Genomic DNA, 18,525 nt, shown 5'->3' with positions numbered 1-18,525 from the left:
CTGGAAGTGGCAAGATTGCAGGCACAACACAGGATATGCACATGTGGGGTCACGGCAGAATTCTGCTTTCGTGTTCAGCCATCAGAGTTGTAGTGAAAGAAAGACATTCTTTTTTCCTGATAAATCATGTCCAAATAAAGGAAAACATCTTCTGGTTATGCAGCTTAGGCATCATTCACTACTGGAAACAGAGACTTTGCCAAGTGCAAAATTCTTTGCCGAGTGTCAAAAATCGGGCACTCGGCAAATGCCTTCTTTACCGAGTGCTGCACTCGGCAAAGAATTGCACTCGGCAAAGATTTCTTTGCCGAGTGCCGGGAACTCGGCAAACACGGGCACTCGGCAAAGGACTTCTTTGCCGAGTGCCAGACTCTCGGCAAAATCTCTACGCTCGGCATAGGCTGCTCGTGAAATGGCGTCGTGTCACGGCCTTCTTTGCCGAGCGCCAACCATCAGGCACTCGGCAAAGATTTGTTTTTTTTTTGTTTTTAATTTCTTTGCCGAGTGCCCCAGATCTGGCACTCGGCAAAGATTTAAATTTTTTTTAAATTCTTTGCCGAGCGTCTCAGATTTGGCGCTCGACAAAGAATTTTTTTTTATTTTTAAAATACTTTGTCGAGTGCCCCCTGTACGGCACTCGGCAAAAATTTAATTTTTTTTATTATTTCTTTGTCGAGTGCTCCTGTGGATGCACTCGGCAAAGAGAAAATTTTTAAAAAAAATTTAAAACATTCTTTGCCGAGTGCCTGATGGTTGGCACTCGGCAAAGACACCCTTTGCCGAGTGCCATGCCCCGGCACTCAGCAAAGTTTTTTTGTTTTTTTTTTGTTTTTGGCCTCCAATTTTTTTGTGCAGCCTTTTTAAAGCACCAGGAACTCCTAGTTACAATTTGGGGATTTTTTGTGGCTTTTTGTTATATTTAGTTACTTTATTTCGTTTACTTGAATTTGTCCGGAAATTAGAAATTTGAACTGCACGTGGTACGAATAATGGAGTTTAATGATTCGAAAATTGATAGTCATGTTAGTGAGTGTTGTGAGAGGCCGTATCCAGGAACGGACCCGAAATTTTGGATATTTTGTACACGAAACATGTCCGCGAAATTGCGTGTGAAGTGTTTATAAATTCTATAAAAAGCAAACGAAGTTCGAAAATCATGAAACTTGTTGAGATGTCGTGATATCATATGTGCAGGCTGTGATAAAAATTTTAGAAGATTTCATGCATGTTATCACGTACGATGCTTACAAACCAGGACATCTCCACTAGGAGTTCCTCGTGTTTTAAAAAGGCTGCACAAAAAAATTGGAGGCCAAAAACAAATAAAACAAAAAAACTTTGCCGAGTGCTGGGGCATGGCACTCGGCAAAGGGTGTCTTTGCCGAGTGTCAACCATCAGGCACTCGGCAAAGAATGTTTTAATTTTTTTTTAAAATTTCCTCTTTGCCGAGTGCATCCACAGGAGCACTCAGCAAAGAAATAATAAAAAAAATTAAATCTTTGCCAAGTGCCGTACAGGGGGCACTCGGCAAAGTATTTTAAAAATAAAAAAAATTTCTTTGCCGAGCGCCAGATCTGAGACGCTCGGCAAAGAATTTAAAAAAATTTTTAAATCTTTGCCGAGTGCCAGATCTGGGGCACTCGGCAAAGAAATTAAAAACAAAAAAAAACAAATCTTTGTCGAGTGCCTCCCTGATCCGGCACTCGGCAAAGCCGCGGACTTAGCGGATTTTGACCGACCGGGCAGTCACAGCCAGCCACCCCGCGCCCACGCCTGCCCGCCCCCGCCTCCGCGCCGCGCGCCGCGCCCACACCGCCCCGCTCGCCCGCGCCGCCCACCAGTCGCCCGCGCGCCCGCGCCACCCGGCCGCCGCGCTTGCCCACGCGCCCCGCGCCGCCCAAACCGCCACGTGCCCGCGCGCCGGCCGCCCGCGCCGCATTGCCCTCGCTGCCCATGTGCCCGGCCGCCCGCGCGTCGTGCCCTCGGCCGGCCGTGCCCCCGGCCGGCCCCTTCCCCTGGCCGCGCGCCCCGCTGCCGTCGCGCCCTGCCACCGGCCGCGCCGTGCCTCCCGGCCGGCCCTTCCCCAGCCGCGCCGCCCGCTGCCCGCGCGCCAGGCCGCGCCGTGCCCCGGCTGACGCTTCCCCCCGGCCGTGCCGCCCTGACCCCGGCCGGCCCTGCGCCCCGGCCGCGCCTTTTTTCCGACCTTGCCCTGCCCCCAGCCACGCCCTGTGGACCACCCGCCCCAACGCCATCCGTGCTCGACCCCGTCCCCGACTCCGCCCGATCCCGACGCCGCTCGCCCCTACCCCGTCGCCCGTCAGGTATGCCTTCTCACTTATTATTGTCGAGGTAGTGGTAGTTGTAGTAGTATTAGTTGTACTAGTGGTAGTATTAGTACAACTAGTGGTAGTATTAGTAGTAGAATTAGTGGTAGTAGTAGTAGAAGTAGTGGTAGTAGTAGTAGTACAACTAATGGTAGTAGTTGTAGCAATAGTGGTAGTAGTAGAAGAACCAATGGTAGTAGTAGTAGCAATAGTGAAAGTAGTAGTACAAGTAGTGGTACTACTTGGATATATTCTTCTGCATGGATTGATATCCAAACTACATGGCTTCTGTTGAGCCATTGTGCTTGTCGGCCATCGTGCCGTTGTTTTTTGCAGGTTTTGGAAACCTCACCGTGCAGGGGAGGTTCTGTCGAATTTTTTTGTAAATGACAGTATTTTGTTCCATTTTTGTAGAGAAGAGCCCGTCAGAGTTGAGTCAGAGTTCTCGCCACCATGTCGGTCTGCCTGCACCGCGTCGTCTCGCCACTGCACCGACCCACCACGGCCTCGCTAGCCTGACTCCGTCGCCACCCTAGGTATAACCCCTCTTTTCGTATCATTGTCGTAGATCGCGTAACCCAGTTAGGCGTCTCCCGTTCGAAAGAGATACGGTTGGAGGTATGTAGATCTTTGCATATCTATGACCGTATCTATTTCGGATTGTCCATGCTTTTTGGACAGCCCGCGGATGCGTAGATGGGTTAGTTTCCATGTTCTGCTCTAGTCCGAGACAGAGTTTCGGCATCACCTCCCTGTTGTTCTCCGGATACACACTCTTCTTTGGCAGGACATGTATCTGGAGAACAGCGGGGAGGTGCTGCCGAAATTCTGTCTTGGATAGGAGTAGAGCATGGAAACTAACCTCATCTATGCATCTGCGGGTGGGATTAGGACCTATCCTCACCTATTAGACAGTAGGAACACCATGTAGATGCAATTGATGGTTACATTACTTGCCGATACATATGTTAGAGGATGGATGACTGTCAGTGGATGTACACGGGCTGGAGAAGTCAGAGTGATTACACCACGGAATGGATGAACAAGACCGATGCTTTCTTGAACAGTGCATTTGGCAACGCTGCTAAAGGACATTGCCTAGTTTTGTGTCCCTGTAGCAAATGTGGAAATAGAAGAAGGGTAAACAAGGTGGAAATGGGTAAACATCTTGTGAAGAATGGATTTACGCCGGACTACACCCGGTGGGTCCACCATGGTGAAGCCCATCATATGAGAGATGAGGTGGTGAGACCACGGGTGGAGGCTTTTGATGCTGATGCCAGGGTAGCAGACATGTTAGATGACTTTCACCAAGGACAGTTCGATGAGGGACGTGAGAAGGAGGAGATGGAAGCAGCCGCACAGGCGTTCTATGATATGATGGACTCGGCACAGAAACCCCTTCACAATCGGTCAACGGTGTCTCAACTGGATGCCATTGGACGCTTAATGGGGTTAAAGTCCGAGTTAAACTTAAGTCGACCTGGCTTCGATAAGATGTTGGCCATGATTGGCACCTTGCTTCCGGAGGGCCACATTCTGCCGAAGAGCATGTACGAGTCACAGAAACTCCTTCGAGCACTTAAGATGCCGTATGAGTAGATACATGCTTGTCCAAAAGGGTGCCTCCTATTTAGGAAAGAACACGAGCATGCAAAGTTTTGTCCAAAGTGTAAATCCTCCAGGTACCTGGAGGTAGACTCTGATGATGGCCAGAAGAGGCAACTTACGATCCCCATGAAAATCCTACGGTACCTTCCGTTCCTACCGAGGATCCAACGGCTATACATGACCGAGGAATCCGTGAAACAGATGACATGGCACAAAAATGGCAAATGGTACAATCCTGACAAGATGGTACATCCATCCGATGGTGAAGCTTGGATCCGCTTTGATGACAAACATCGTGACAAAGCAGATGAGGCTCGTAATGTACGTGTCGCATTGGCAACAGATGGGTTCAATCCTTATGGAATGATGGCTGCCCCATACACATGTTGGCCCGTCTTTGTTATCCCCCTTAATCTCCCCCCCCCCGGTGTCTCCTTTCAACGACATAACGTATTCTTGTCGTTGATAATTCCTAGACACCCGGGGAGTAATATGGGTGTGTTCATAGAGCCCGTGTTTGATGAATTGGTCCGTGCTTGGGACGAAGGGGTATGGACATACGATCGAGCTACAAAGACAACCTTCAAAATGCACGTTTGGTACCACTACTCCCTGCATGACTTCCTGGCGTATGGGATATTCTGCGCCTAGTGTGTTCACGGGAAGTTCCCATGTCCAATATGCAAGGAAGGTGTGAGGTTTATTTGGTTGCAGAAGGGTGGCAAGTATTCGTCGTTTGATAGACATCGTCAATTCCTACCTCTTGACCATCCATTCAGACAAGACATCAAGAACTTTACGAAAGGCGTCAAAGTGACAAACCCTGCACCGCGGATGATGAATGGTGCCGAGGTTCATGCTCAGATAGGTGCTCTCGTGCCCAATGAAGAAGGTGGTTTTGTGGGATATGGTGAGCAGCATATGTGGACTCATATCTCGGGCATGACAAGGCTCCCCTATTTCGATGACCTTCTTCTACCACATAACATTGATGTAATGCACACTGAAAAGAATGTCGCCGAGGCACTTTGGGCAACACTCATGGACACTGAAAAGTCTAAGGACAACCCAAAGGCTAGAGTAGACCTGACAACATTGTGCGATAGACCAAATCAAGAGATGGAACCTCCTAGTTGTGGCAAGACCTAGAGAAGGCCTAAGGCTGATTTCGTCTTGAAAAAGGACCAAAGGAGGGAAGTACTTGAATGGATCAAGAAGCTAATGTTCCCTGATGGGTATGCAGCAAATCTAAAGAGGGGAGTTAACTTAGGCACTCTGCGAGTCAACGGGATGAAGAGTCATGACTACCACATATGGATTGAGCGGCTTCTTCCGGCGATGGTTCGAGGCTATGTCCCGGAGCATGTCTGGCAAGTGCTAGCAGAGTTGAGCTACTTATTCCGCCAGCTTTGTGCCAAGGAGCTCTCTCGGACCGTCATTGATGACTTGGAAAAAGCGGCACCCGTGTTGCTCTGTAAGTTAGAGAAGATCTTTCCACCCGCCTGCTTCTTGTCGATGCAGCATTTGATTGTGCACCTCCCATATGAGGCACGGATGGGGGGGCCCATGCAGAACCGTTGGTGCTATCCAATCGAGAGATGTCTGAAGACTCTTCGCAAAAAATGTAGAAATAAAGCCAGAATTGAGGCTTCCATTGCAGAGGCATACATTCTAGAGGAGGTGTCAAACTTCACAGAGAAACACTACACTGAGAAACTTCCTAACGTTCATAATCCACCCCCTCGTTACAATGCTGGCGAAAATGAATCGAACCTCAGCCTTTTCCAAGGGCAACTTGGAAGCGCAAGTGCATCGACCACTAAGCAATTGAAAAATGAAGAGTGGCGTAGTATCATGCTATATGTGTTGACCAACCTTGTCGAGGTGCAACCATTCATTCGGTAAGTTCTAAACGAACTTGTTTCATTTTGCTGTATGTCCTTGTTTTGTCGTCTAACCCCCTTGTTTCTCGTTGGTACAGGGAATTTCTTCGTCAATCCTGGCATGGATCAAGGCAACCTACCCCGCAAGAAAATGATACCCTTCTTTCACGGGGTGCGGGACCAGGGAGCCCCGATTTCATTTGTTGGTTCAAACAGAAAGCCCAAACTGATGCGCCTATAAGTGATGAGTTAAGACAGGTTGCAAATAGCTGTGCCATTAGGGTCAAGTCATTTACCGGTTATGACGTGAATGGATATCGTTTTCACATAGCAAGCTACGAGCAGAGTCGGCCCAATCGACAAACCACAAACAGTGGAGTTGTTATGCCCAGCACTGATGGACTCGACTATTATGGAAGAATTGAAGAAATCTATGAACTATCATTTTATGGTTCCAAACCTCTTACTCCTGTCATATTCAAATGCCACTAGTTTCATCCTGGTGTAACGAGACGGACCCCTAAGCTTGGGCTAGTCGAGATTTGACAGGATTCCGTCTATCTAGGAAAAGATGTCTACATTGTGGCTCAACAGGCCGTCCAGGTTTATTATACGTCATACGCGTGCAAAGACGCCGAGCATCTTAAGGGTTGGTCTATTGTGCACAAGGTATCGCCACACGGTAAACTACCTGTCCCAAACGATGAAGATTACAACTTCAACCCAAACACATATGATGGAGAGTTCTATCAAGAAGAGGGGCTACAAGGGAGGTTTGACATAGACTTAACCGAAGAGATAGGAATGGAAGTAGATAATGAAAGGGATGATGACGAGGACGCTGGAGATGAGGTGCGAAATCTGAAGGACATACAAATGCTTGAGCGATTACATTTCGGCAATGACAATGAAGACAACATTCCTCCTTCGGATAGTGTTGATGAGTTGGACAATGTTGATAGTGATGACGAGACCTATGATCCAGCTAATTTCAATCATGAAGATTATTTCTAATACATGTAATATTATGTTTTTTGTAATTATGTTTTGTTCATTTTTGCATATATTTCTAATACATGTAATACTATGTTTTTTGTAATTATGTTTTGTTTATTTTTGCACCTATTTCTAATTACGTCTTGTTTTTCTTTTTTATTGTAGGTGATTGAACAAAGATGGCGGGCGACCGTCATAGGTCTGTGAACTCGATTTACCAAAGACCACGCCGGTCGCAGGAGGGGGCGGAGGGGGCGGCAGAGGGATCGAACAGGAGGAGGAGGACCGCTAGCCACAGGAGGGGGCCGTCTCCTCCCACGCCACGTGAGGAGGACCGCCAGCCGCAGGAGGAGGTGGCGCCCATGGACGAGTCAGACGAGGAGTTGGTTCGGCAGACAGAGGAGGAGGAGGAGGTGGAGGAGGAGGGGGGGAGGCGGCAGGCACGGGTTCCGCTTCCTCCAACTCCTCTTCGAGTGTCTACTTGCGAGGTCCCGCGAGCCTCCCACAGGTTTCGCTTCCTCACCAACGCCCAGTGATTCGCCCCGAAGGATAAAAGTAAGTAACTGTATATGTTATCACCACTACTTCATATGATATGATGAAAAAAACTAATAATTTTTCTTAATTACTTGTGCAGGAACTGGGTGGTTGTGTCGGGTGGTAGCGCACGGCTAGTCAACGACATCCTAGGTCTTCTATGCAGGCAGCACTTCCCCGGCATTGTCACGTACACATCGAAGACGGAGCCGGCCTACTCGTTTGACCACTACGTCGTCGCCTCCGATGTGGAGTACCCCAACAAGGCGGCGCGGGTGAAGGCAGAGTTTTGGGTAAGTCTCCCTTACACAACATTGCTCAATACGTCGCATTCATTGGACTTTTCTTGAAATAATGAATCAATACATCACTTTTGTATGCAGACTTATTACAGATGCGAGGAGGGATTTGAGGCCAGGGCGGAGCAGGCGACTACCAAAGCCTGTAAAAAACTCGTCACCGACATGCATCATGAGGCGCGCATCCAGGCCATCGTAACCTACTACGGGTCAAAGCTTGGAGAGAGGAAAACCAAGAAAGACGCAAGAGAGATGCAGCTGACCCGGGAGCAGTACCTTGAGGTAAATGAAGAACATCAATATTGATTCGATTTGAGATTAAGTTGGTTTAATTTGATCTTCTTATATGTCCAATACTTGATGACGTGTAGGTGATTCCCTGGTGGTGCCAAGCGTATCCCGAGTGCTGGGCGATGATGGTGGACAGGTGGTTCACGGAGGAGTACCTCAAGATGCACAGGGATGCCCGGGACCGTCGTTTACTGATGCAAGGTCCAGCACACCATCAAGGCAGCCGCAACCTCGCCGGATACAAACAAGCATGGTACGCGAATTGATTTATCTATTGTCACGCTCAGTTCTGTCTGATTTCTAATCATCGTGCTGTCTTTCTCGCAGTCGGCGTCACATAGTGGCTAGGCTTGCTCGGACTTCCAGGCATGGTGTATGGCCCACAAGGGTAAGGCGACGTCCGACGTCTCCTTACACCTGGAGGACCCGCCCGAGGCATACACGAACCCGAGCGTCCACTCCCGCATCAGTGAGTACACTGAGGTGGCGAGGTCGCTCCATGGGGCAGACCACGATCCGAGCACCCAGGACTTCGATGGAGAGGCTGTCATGAGGGCGGGGCAAGGCAAGAAGCATGGGCGGTTCTGGCTTGGCGACAGCGTCATCGACACGGCCTCTACTCCCTCTCTCTCCCAGATCCAAGCACGGAGCACGAGCGAGAGCCCGGCCATTCACACATGGCCGACCGCTGCACAGCACCGGGTCGACGCACTCGAGGTTATTCCTGTTTTACTCGTCATACATTGATCTTTACACACCTTAATTAGCTTTGCATTACTGAAACATTGGAGTGAAATATTGTAGGCCCGGCTGGAACAAGAAATGAAGGAACGTCAGGAGCTGGGGGCCCAGTTGGAGGCCGAGCGGGCCGAGCGGCAGGCCCAGGCGCAGAGGCTGATGGACATTACGGATTTCCTACAAGGGCTTGGGCAACGTATGGGCTTGTCTCTGCCACCTGGGCTGTTGGTTCCACCTCCGCCTCCGCGTCCTGCAGCTGCAACTACTCCTGTGAGTATCAAAGTTTTTTACTTTCGCTTGTGCTTTGCTTGTATGGCCTCTATCGTCCTAGATTAGCTATCAAAATAATCTTGTCTCACATGCAATCTTTTCTTCTTTGTGCAGTCTCCATCTGACGGTGGTTCGAATAATCCACCTCATGCACCTACGAATGATGCATCTGGGCCTTCACCACAGTCGCAGTGGCCGAGATGAGTGCATGTTGTATTTTTTACATTTGTTGTTCACTTGGTGATAGACTTGTGATGCACTTGTGGACTTTGATGGACTTGTAAACTTATTTGGATGGACTTGAGCACTTATTATTATATATTGTGATGGATGTGATATGGGCGGATGGATGTGTGGATGTATGTTTGTATGAATGTATTTGTCATGATGGAATGCAAAAAAAAAATTTTGCCGTTTTGGGTCACTTTGCCGAGTGTTGCACTCGGCAAAGGACCCCTTTGCCGAGCGCAACGGTCACAACACTCGGCAAAGCTGGCAAAATGGGCGACCAGGAATTAGATTTTCCAGCTTTGCCGAGTGCTGTGAGTATAACACTCGGCAAAGAAATTTAAAAAAAAAATTAAACTTTGCCGAGTGCCTGCCGTGTTGGCACTCGGCAACGAGTTTAAAAAAAAATAAAAAAATCTTTGCCGAGTGCCTAGAGGGGTGGCACTCGGCAAAGAAAAATTTCAAAAAAAAATAAAAGCTCTTTGCCGAGTGCCTTCCGGGTTGGCGCTCGGCAAAGAATTTAAAAAAAAATAAAAAATCTTTGCCGAGTGCCTAGAGGGGTGGCACTCGGCAAAGAAAATTTTCAAAAAAAATAAAAGCTCTTTGCCGAGTGCCTTCCGGGTTGGCGCTCGGCAAAGAATTTTAAAAAAAATAAAAATCTTTGCCGAGTGCTTGGAGGGTTGGCACTCGGCAAAGCAATTTTTTTAAAAAAATTAAAAAAATCTTTGCTGAGTGCCTGCAGGGTTGACACTCGGCAAAGTGACCGTCAACGGGACCGGCGCTGTGACGGTCGCTTTTCTTTGCCGAGTGCCCGATAAAATACACTCGGCAAAGAGTGCTTTGCCGATCAATTTTTTGTCGTGTGTGCTTTGCCGAGTGCCGCACTCGGCAAAGGCTTTGCCGAGTGCAATATAGCCTTTGCCGAGTGCCTCAGGCACTCGGCAAAGAACCTGAATCCAATAGTGATTAGCACTTATAAGGTGGATAGTTACATCCAAATTAAAAGTCCCAACTTCTATGTAACATCTGGCATAAGGGTTACATCCAAATTAAAAGTCCCAACTTCTATGTAACATCTGGCATAAGGGACTGGGGTCGGCAGGTGCTGATCCTAGTTCAAAAAAATTTGAAAATTCAAATCCGCGGAATCTTGATCCGATCTTTCCTCCCTTGAACCCAGCTGAGCTACCGGTTGTAGTTACGTCCACGTGCGTCACGGGGAAAAGGTCGGACGAGAAGATCCACGAGCTGCGTGAGATTCCTAAGCTAATCTCTATTGGGCCTAGAAAATTCTTTCGGCCCACGCCGGGCTTGTGTAGTCTGTTTGCGAGAACTAGAACTAGGAAACCCTAGAGGCAGCCACCAAAGCATACCGCAACTTCACCCTTCGCGGAAGCAAGGCGCATCCCTAAGCCGTATCCTGTGACACAGCCAACGAAAAAATCTTTTGCCGACGTTGTTCGGGAAGGAAAGCACATGGCGGCTCAGGAGGGTTTCGGCGGACGAGGCGGAGGAAGGTTCAATCCGGGCTTTGATCCTGGCTTCAATCCAGGGTATGGAGGGAGAGGTGGAGGATGTGGTCGATTCCCGCCGCGTGGGAGAGGTCGTGGCCATGGTCATCACGGTGGACATGGCTATGGTGGCTTCAATGGAGGGTATCAGGGGGCAGGGCGAGGAGGCAGCTGGCACTACAACAACGATGGTAGGGGCCGGGGCTATGCTGGCCGGAACCATCAGCCGGTGCCGTCTGGCCCCAACCACGGCGTGCCGCCTCCCATGCCTCCTCACAACCATCACTCACAGCCCCATACGGGCGGCCAGACCACTACCACCGGACATGATCAGGCGCATCCAAGGAGCCAAGCACCTGTGCATGGGCATGGCATGGCTACAGTGCAAGGCACTGGAGCCAACCTGCAGGCGGCGCTAGGCATTGCCTCCAATCCAACCATGGGGGCACCATCTTCAACCATGACGGCACCGGCATCAGCTGATCTTAATCCGGCCACTGCCCCACCAAATTCCAACAATGCAATGATCCAGTGTGATGCACCAGAGTCATCCCAAAAAGGGAATCAAAAGAGCAAGGGTAAACCCTACTGCTATCGCTGCCATACCAAAGGGCATACAATTTCAGTTTGTACAACAGTTCTTAGCTGTGAGATTTGCTATGGGGATCATGTTAAAAAAGTTTGCCCAAATTTGAAGAATCTTCATTCTACTGCTATACCATGTGGTTATGCTGTTCAAGGTCTAGGATTCTATTTTATACCTGTTGCGGAAAATCCAAAAGTAATATCAGATGATAAATCAGCTGTGGTACATGTTCTGGAGGGTTCTCTTACTGCAGATCAATTGGTAGTAGAACTCGACAAACTACTACCTGGAAACAGTTGGGTGATTGAGGAGAAAGGCAATGATGCCTTTACCACTAATTTACCTTCTGCTGAAGTGCTCAATCACATGGTGAATTGGGGTCCGATGGATACCAAAACAGTGAAAGGAAAGATTCGTTTTCAGAAAGGGGCTAAAAATGATGTCTTCAAATATGAGATTGATAAGGTTTGGGTACAGTTTCGGGGACTACCAAGGGAACTGCGAGAGTTCCCTATCATTTGGACAATTGGCTCCATTCTAGGTGTCTCTCGAGCAGTTGATACTAAATTTACAAAGAAGTATGGCAGAGCTAGAATGAAAGTAGCCGTGCTGGATCCTGATCTCATCCCAAATCTTGTGGATGTAGTCATTGGGGACTTTGTCTATGAGCTACAATTCAGAGTGGAGAAGGATATGTCTGATGGTGAGCCACAAGTCATTGACATGGACTCTACCATGGACGAGGATAAAGCACTAGAGGAAAAAGGGCCGGAGAACATGGATCATGATGGTAAAAAGATGGAAGACCCGCCAGCAGGTCAAACATCTGAAAAGCAGCCTGATGCCTCAGTTGCATCGAGTGGACAGCACAAGAGTAAGGCTACCACTGTTGTTCTTACTGAGCAGGAATACCTTGCAGCCGTTGGGACCCAGGAGGTTTTTATGGGTACTGCAGAGGTACCCCATCATGTTGATAAGGAAGGCAAAGGTTCCAACTCTGTCAGGAAAAGTGATATAGTTAAGCCTGTGGTGCTACTTACCTAGACTGGGATGACTCCAGATGGATCTGCAAAGTGGAAAGCTAGCATGTGGCAATCCAAGATTGACTCTGGCACTTTGAATAAGACTAAAGCATTGAGTGGTGGGGTAGTGTCGCCAATGAGAGCTAGTAAAAGAAACACGTCTACTTCAGAGCAAGACTCGTTGGAGAAGGCAACAAAGTTAAAGGCACGTAGGAACATGGATTCTTCTTCTATCAAAGGTAAAGAACAACCACTTTCTTTTGATGTTTTTGATGATTCTTCTTTACTAGCTTATACTAGCACACTAGGTATATCACTTGGGGCTAATGAACAGGAAGTTACATTGTCTTTGCAACATCTTAGAGACATAGAATCAACCAGAATGTCTAAGAGTAACTTGTTAAAAGTAGATAACAATTCTTTGTTAGGGGATGCTTCAACTGTTTGTTCAGTAGATGAGGACCTAGACTTAGATGCTTTAAATCTCATTTGTGCCAAAATCTCTGAAGACCTAGGTGATGGCGGCTGTGACCCTTTGTGTCTATAGACCCCCATATCACATCTCAAGAAGTCTAGGTCCAAAAACAATAAGAAAAAACTAAAAAAAGAATCGCAATGAAAGGAATTTTCTGGAATAGCAACGGTTTTGCTGACACAAAAAAATATAAATTTCTTTCTGATTGAACAAAAGAGAAGAACCTAGAGTTCATAGCTGTATCGGAAACCGACAGAGCCAATTTTCCGCATTCCACTTTGAATAATATCTACGCTGGCAGAGATTTTCTTTGGCATTGCATGGCTCCAAGGGGTCGGTCCGGTGGCATGATTCCAGTGGTAAATCTCTTAACCTTTGACATTGGACAAATAGAAGAGGGGGACTTTTTAATTCGGTTTAAGTTGAGACACAAGGAGGATGATTTTAAGTTCAATTTAATCTCAGTGTATGGCCCAGCTCAAGCGGATCTTAAATCACATTTCTTATCCGAACTAGTCCGAGTATGTTCAAAAGAAACATTACCTCTTATTATAGGTGGTGATTTTAACATTATTCGTAGACCGGATGAGAAAAACAATGACAACTATAATGATAGATGGCCTTTTCTATTCAATGCTGTAATAGATACTTTAAACCATAGAGAATTAGAAATGGCAGGAAGGAAGTTTACTTGGGAGAATAATTTACAAAATCAGACCTTCAAGAAATTAGATAGAATTCTTGTTTGTACGGATTTTGAGTCCAAATACCCTGTTTCTAGTGTCCGAGCATTGAGCAGAGAGATTTCTGATCACACTCCACTGTTTTATAGCACAAATAGCCCATCTCTGGCTTACCAGCCACAGTTTAAGTTTGAATTGGGTTGGTTGCTCAGGGATGGATTTTGTGACATGGTGAGAGATGTGTGGCATAGTGTGCTCGTCGAGGGCAGCCCCTAGAGAGGTGGCAAGCGAAAATCAGAAAGCTCCGCCAATACCTCAGAGGATGGGCAAAAAATGTGAGTGGTGCCTACAAGAAAGAAAAGAAGACCTTGTTAAACAAACTCGATGAGCTAGATAAAAAGGCATAGAACTCTTTGCTTGATGAGTCAGAACTAACCTTAAAACACGTGTTAAATGAAAGGCTTGCTGAAATACTTCAAGAAGAGGAACTCAAATGGTACCAAAGGGCAAAGGTTAAGTACCTATTGGAGGGTGATGCTAACACAAAATATTACCATTTGTTGGCTAACGGAAGACATCGGAAAACTCGTATTTTCCAGTTGGAGGACAGTCACACTGTAATAGATGGTGATGCTCAGTTGAAGCAGCATATTACCAATTATTACAAGAGTCTTTTTAGTCCTCCGAAGAATTCTTTTATTGAGTTAGATGAACACTATGTTCATGACATTCCACAAGTCTCCAAACTAGAAAATGAGCACTTGACAGATGCCTTCTCGGAATCAGAAGTAAGGACAGCAGTGTTCCAAATGGAACATAATAAGGCACTAGGCCCAAACGGTTTTCCACTAGAGTTTTATCAGGTCTTCTGGGACTTATTAAAAGATGATCTGATGGCTATGTTTATGGAATTCCATGAGGGAACCTTGCCTTTGAATAGTCTCAACTTTGGAGCAATAATTTTGCTACCAAAAAAGAAAGATGCGAAAGTGATTCAACAATACAGACCAATATGTTTGTTGAATGTTTCTTTTAAAATCTTTACCAAAGTTGTAACTAATAGATTATCTACTGTTGCCCAGAAGATTATTAGACCAACACAAACAACATTCCTTCCAGGTAGAAACATTATGGAAGGCGCAGTAATAATTCACGAGACAATACATGAACTTCACTCGAAAAAACAAGATGGGATAATTTTCAAGATAGACTTTGAAAAGGCATATGATAAAGTAAAATGGAGCTTTCTACAACAAACTTTAAGGATGAAAGGTTTCTCACAAAAATGGTGCTCTTGGGTGAAGCAGTTCACATAAGGAGGAAATGTAAATATTAAGGTGAACGATCAACTTGGTTCATACTTCCAAACGAAAAAAGGTTTAAGGCAAGGTGACCCAATGTCACCAATACTATTTAATATAGTGGTAGATATGCTGGCTATACTGATTGCTAGAGCAAAGGAAGCAGGTCAGGTAGAAGGGGTCTTACCTCACCTTGTCCAAGATGGCTTGTCCATCCTCCAATATGCGGATGACACAGTAATATTTATGAGCCACGATGTTGAAAGAGCGAGAAACATGAAGTTAATTTTAAGTACTTTTGAGCAACTCTCAGGGCTTAAAATTAACTTTCACAAGAGTGAGATCTTTTGCTTTGGTAAGGCAAAGGATCATAAGGTGTTTTACTCGCAGCTATTTGGATGTGGGGTGGGTAAGTTTCCTTTCCGTTACCTTGGTTTACCTACACACACTAGGAAGTTGAGTAATAAAGATTGGCAGACAATCAAAAACAGAATTGAGAAGAAGTTAGTGGTTGGAAAGGCAAGTTGCTTTCGGTAGGAGGTCGCTTGGTTTTAATAAACTCGGTGCTCTCTAGCTTACCGATGTTTATGATGTCATTTTTTGAACTCCCAAAAGGAGTTTTGGAAAAGATTGACTATTTAAGATCAAGATTCTACTGGCAAAATGACCAACACAAGCACAAATATAGGCTGGCTAAATGGGAAATTTTGTGCCAACCAAAAATCCAAGGTGGCTTAGGTATTCAAAATTTGGACTTACAAAACAGATGTTTGTTAAGTAAATGGCTTTTCAAATTGCTAAATGAGGATGGCATGTGGCAAGAATTATTGAGGAATAAATACATAAAAGATAAGACTCTAGGGAATTGTACTAAAAAGCCAAATGACTCTCATATCTGGAAAGGCTTGATGAATGTTAAAGATACTTTCATGGGTTTAGGTTCATTCAGAGTGAAAGACGGATCACAAACTCGTTTTTGGATTGATGCTTGGTTGGGTGACCAGCCACTAAAAGATAGATTTCTTGAGTTGTTCAATATTGTGAGAAGAAAACAAGATTCGGTGGCAAGAGTACTTGCTTCAGTCCCACTTAACATTTCCTTTCGCCGCAATTTAGTGAGTAGGAATCTAAGGGACTGGCTTAGAATTGTTGCTTCTATACAAGATGTGAACTTACTGGGGGAAAGAGACACATTTGTTTGGGCTTTACATTCATCAGGTACCTTCTCGGTTAAATCTATGTATGCCAAGTTAATTAACAATGGTGTCAGAGTGTCACAAGATGTATGGAAGATCAAGATTCCTACAAGAATAAAGATATTCTTGTGGTACCTAAAAATAGGTGTAATCCTAACCAAAGATAACCTTGCAAGACGTAACTGGAATGGTGACAAAAGTTGTTGCTTTTGTCACTCTACAGAGACTATTTACCACCTTTTTTTCGAATGTGCTTATGCCAAATTTCTATGGCGCGCTGTACACTTATTATTTGGAATAGCACCTCCTCTCAACATAGACGATTTATTTGTTACTTGGTCTAAGATGGGTGGTGTTATTTATAACTCATTGTTATTAACGGAAGCAACGGCTTTATGTTGGACAATTTGGTTAACAAGAAATGAAGTGGTTTTTGACAAATGCAGACCAAAAACTTTTTTGCAGGTGCTCTTCAGGGGAACCCATTGGCTACGGCAGTGGGCAAGACTGCAGTGGCGTGATGATCTACGGGACAAGCTGACCCTTCTTGGGCAGCATTTGGAAACTTCAGCCCTGCATTTCTTTAGTTCTAGTGGATGGTTATCTACTAGGTTTTGTGGTCTTTCTTAGTCAGGACTTCTCTTCATGTTTTGTTTCCTAAAGTCTGGATGTGAGCTTCTCAACCTTGAAAGTGGTGTGCTGTGAACTTTGTAATAATGGGCCTGATTCTACCTTGGTAGATGAAGTCGGATATAAACTATCCTTTATCTAAAAAAAGGACTGGGGGCAGAAAAATGAAAGTGTTGTCCTGTAGTAACTTATATGAAAATATTCTGTCTAAGCTTCTAGGTCTGGATGTACATTATTGATTGCAAATTTTTTCTTTATATATTCCGTACTAATTTCAGGGATCTCGAATGCTGATTTCATTTAATTCTTTTGTAACTATGCTTTGAGAATTATATGTTATTAGATCTCTACCTTTCTACCTTGATTTTCGCAAGTGTCTGTCTGTGGGGTTATATTAGGTTGATGCCCCCATACACTTTTTGATGTTTATTATACTCAAGATAAGGAAAGAAAAGGAGATACATTGGTGATCACACTTTGTTCTGTGATCTAACATGTTGTTACTTTGGTTCTTTCTGTTGTCCAACTTTTATTTTCCATTTTGAACAATTTCAATATTTTGTTTCAGAGAGAAGAAAAGATATCTGGTCTCTGGTGTTAATAGCATGAGAATCACAAATAGCAAGGTACAATAATAACGTCAGGACCATACATATACATGTACTATATATATAGGAAACAACAGTAGGAGTAGCAAATAAGGGCCAAGACGATAGCACAAAGATGATGATTACATCATAGTAATGAGCCGATACCACCAACACTTAGAATAGGCGGATCACACAAATACATGATACTTTTTTTTTGAACTTAACAAATACTCCATCTGTCCCAAAAAGGATGATGGTCATTATTTTTGGGATGGAGGGAGTACATGATACTACTACTACTTAGTGTAGCTTGATCTTGGACAAATTAAACACGTACAAGCTAGCTGCTTGTAAATTATTATTGAACCACCTCTTTGCTTCCTGTCTAGTTCTTCACCACCACCTCCTCCTCCTCCTCATCGTCTGTGACCTCCTTTTCGTCATAGCCAAAGCCAAAAGCATGGTACTGATTGATGAGGGCTTGCTGATATGCGTGGTTCTTAGCATTGATGACCTTGGCAATGGCATAGCTTTGGCAGTATTCCTCAAGACACTCGGCCATCTCCTCATCAGAGAGTTCTCTCATCATGTCAGGATTTTCGATAATGTCAACGATGTAAGCATTGGGCATAATTATCCTGACCACCTTCTTCTTTTTGTTGTTGACCGCGGGCACCTGCGTGATCTTCCTCTCCAACCAGATCCAACGCCCCCGGGACAAGTTTCTCCTCCCACAGAAGCGCCGCTTCCTAGTACTCCTCCCTCAGCTTCAGCATGTCACCCTCCTTGAACAAGCTATCACCCTCCTTGTCCTTCTTGAGGGCACCATCGTCATCCTCTGATGTGCTGGCCTCCTTCCTCTTCGGGTTACGGTCATGGTAGTCACCGGCCTCCGACGACATGCTGGCCTGTTTCCTCTTCGTCCCGACCCCTGCCGACTGGGCCTCCACCCCGGGCTTGGTCACCAACAGACCGCCGGCCAAGATGTTAACCATCACCTCTGTAGCGGACCGTGACGCCTAAGAGGGGGGGGTGAATTAGGCAACCTAAAATTCTAACTCTAAACTATGGCCTCTTTTTCTAACTCTAGCAAAACCTATGTAAATGATAAACTATCTAAATGTGCAACTACGGTTTTGCTAGTGTGAGTAATACAATCAATGTAATTGCGGAAGCTAAAGAGCAAGGTAGAGATATGCAAACTCCCGTTGACGACTCCGGTATTTTTACCGAGGTATCGAGAAACGCGCAAGCTTCTCTCTAGTCCACGTTGGAGCCCTTCACAAGGAATCCCTCGCAAGGGCCACGCTTCCGGTCGGGTAACTCCGTGGATAGCCTCAGGCCTTCCCCACG

The 18,525-nt window shown here is 45.8% G+C and overlaps 1 protein-coding gene across 1 annotated transcript; it reads right to left on the bottom strand.

The window, feature by feature from the left end:
- Window positions 1-1,283: 1,283 nt before the first annotated feature.
- LOC136506960 (uncharacterized) lies at window positions 1,284-2,253 on the bottom strand. The gene is made up of 2 exons (XM_066501835.1): window positions 1,741-2,253; window positions 1,284-1,292 (listed from the first exon to the last, which is right to left on the bottom strand). Exons 1-2 carry the CDS (start codon window positions 2,251-2,253, stop codon window positions 1,284-1,286), a joined length of 522 nt encoding a protein of 173 aa, XP_066357932.1.
- Between the last annotated feature and the right edge of the window lie 16,272 nt (window positions 2,254-18,525).

Source organism: Miscanthus floridulus, chromosome 15 (assembly GCF_019320115.1).
Source record: "Miscanthus floridulus cultivar M001 chromosome 15, ASM1932011v1, whole genome shotgun sequence".
NCBI classification, from domain to species: domain Eukaryota; kingdom Viridiplantae; phylum Streptophyta; class Magnoliopsida; order Poales; family Poaceae; genus Miscanthus; species Miscanthus floridulus.
This window is presented reverse-complemented; position numbering and strand designations above follow the sequence as displayed.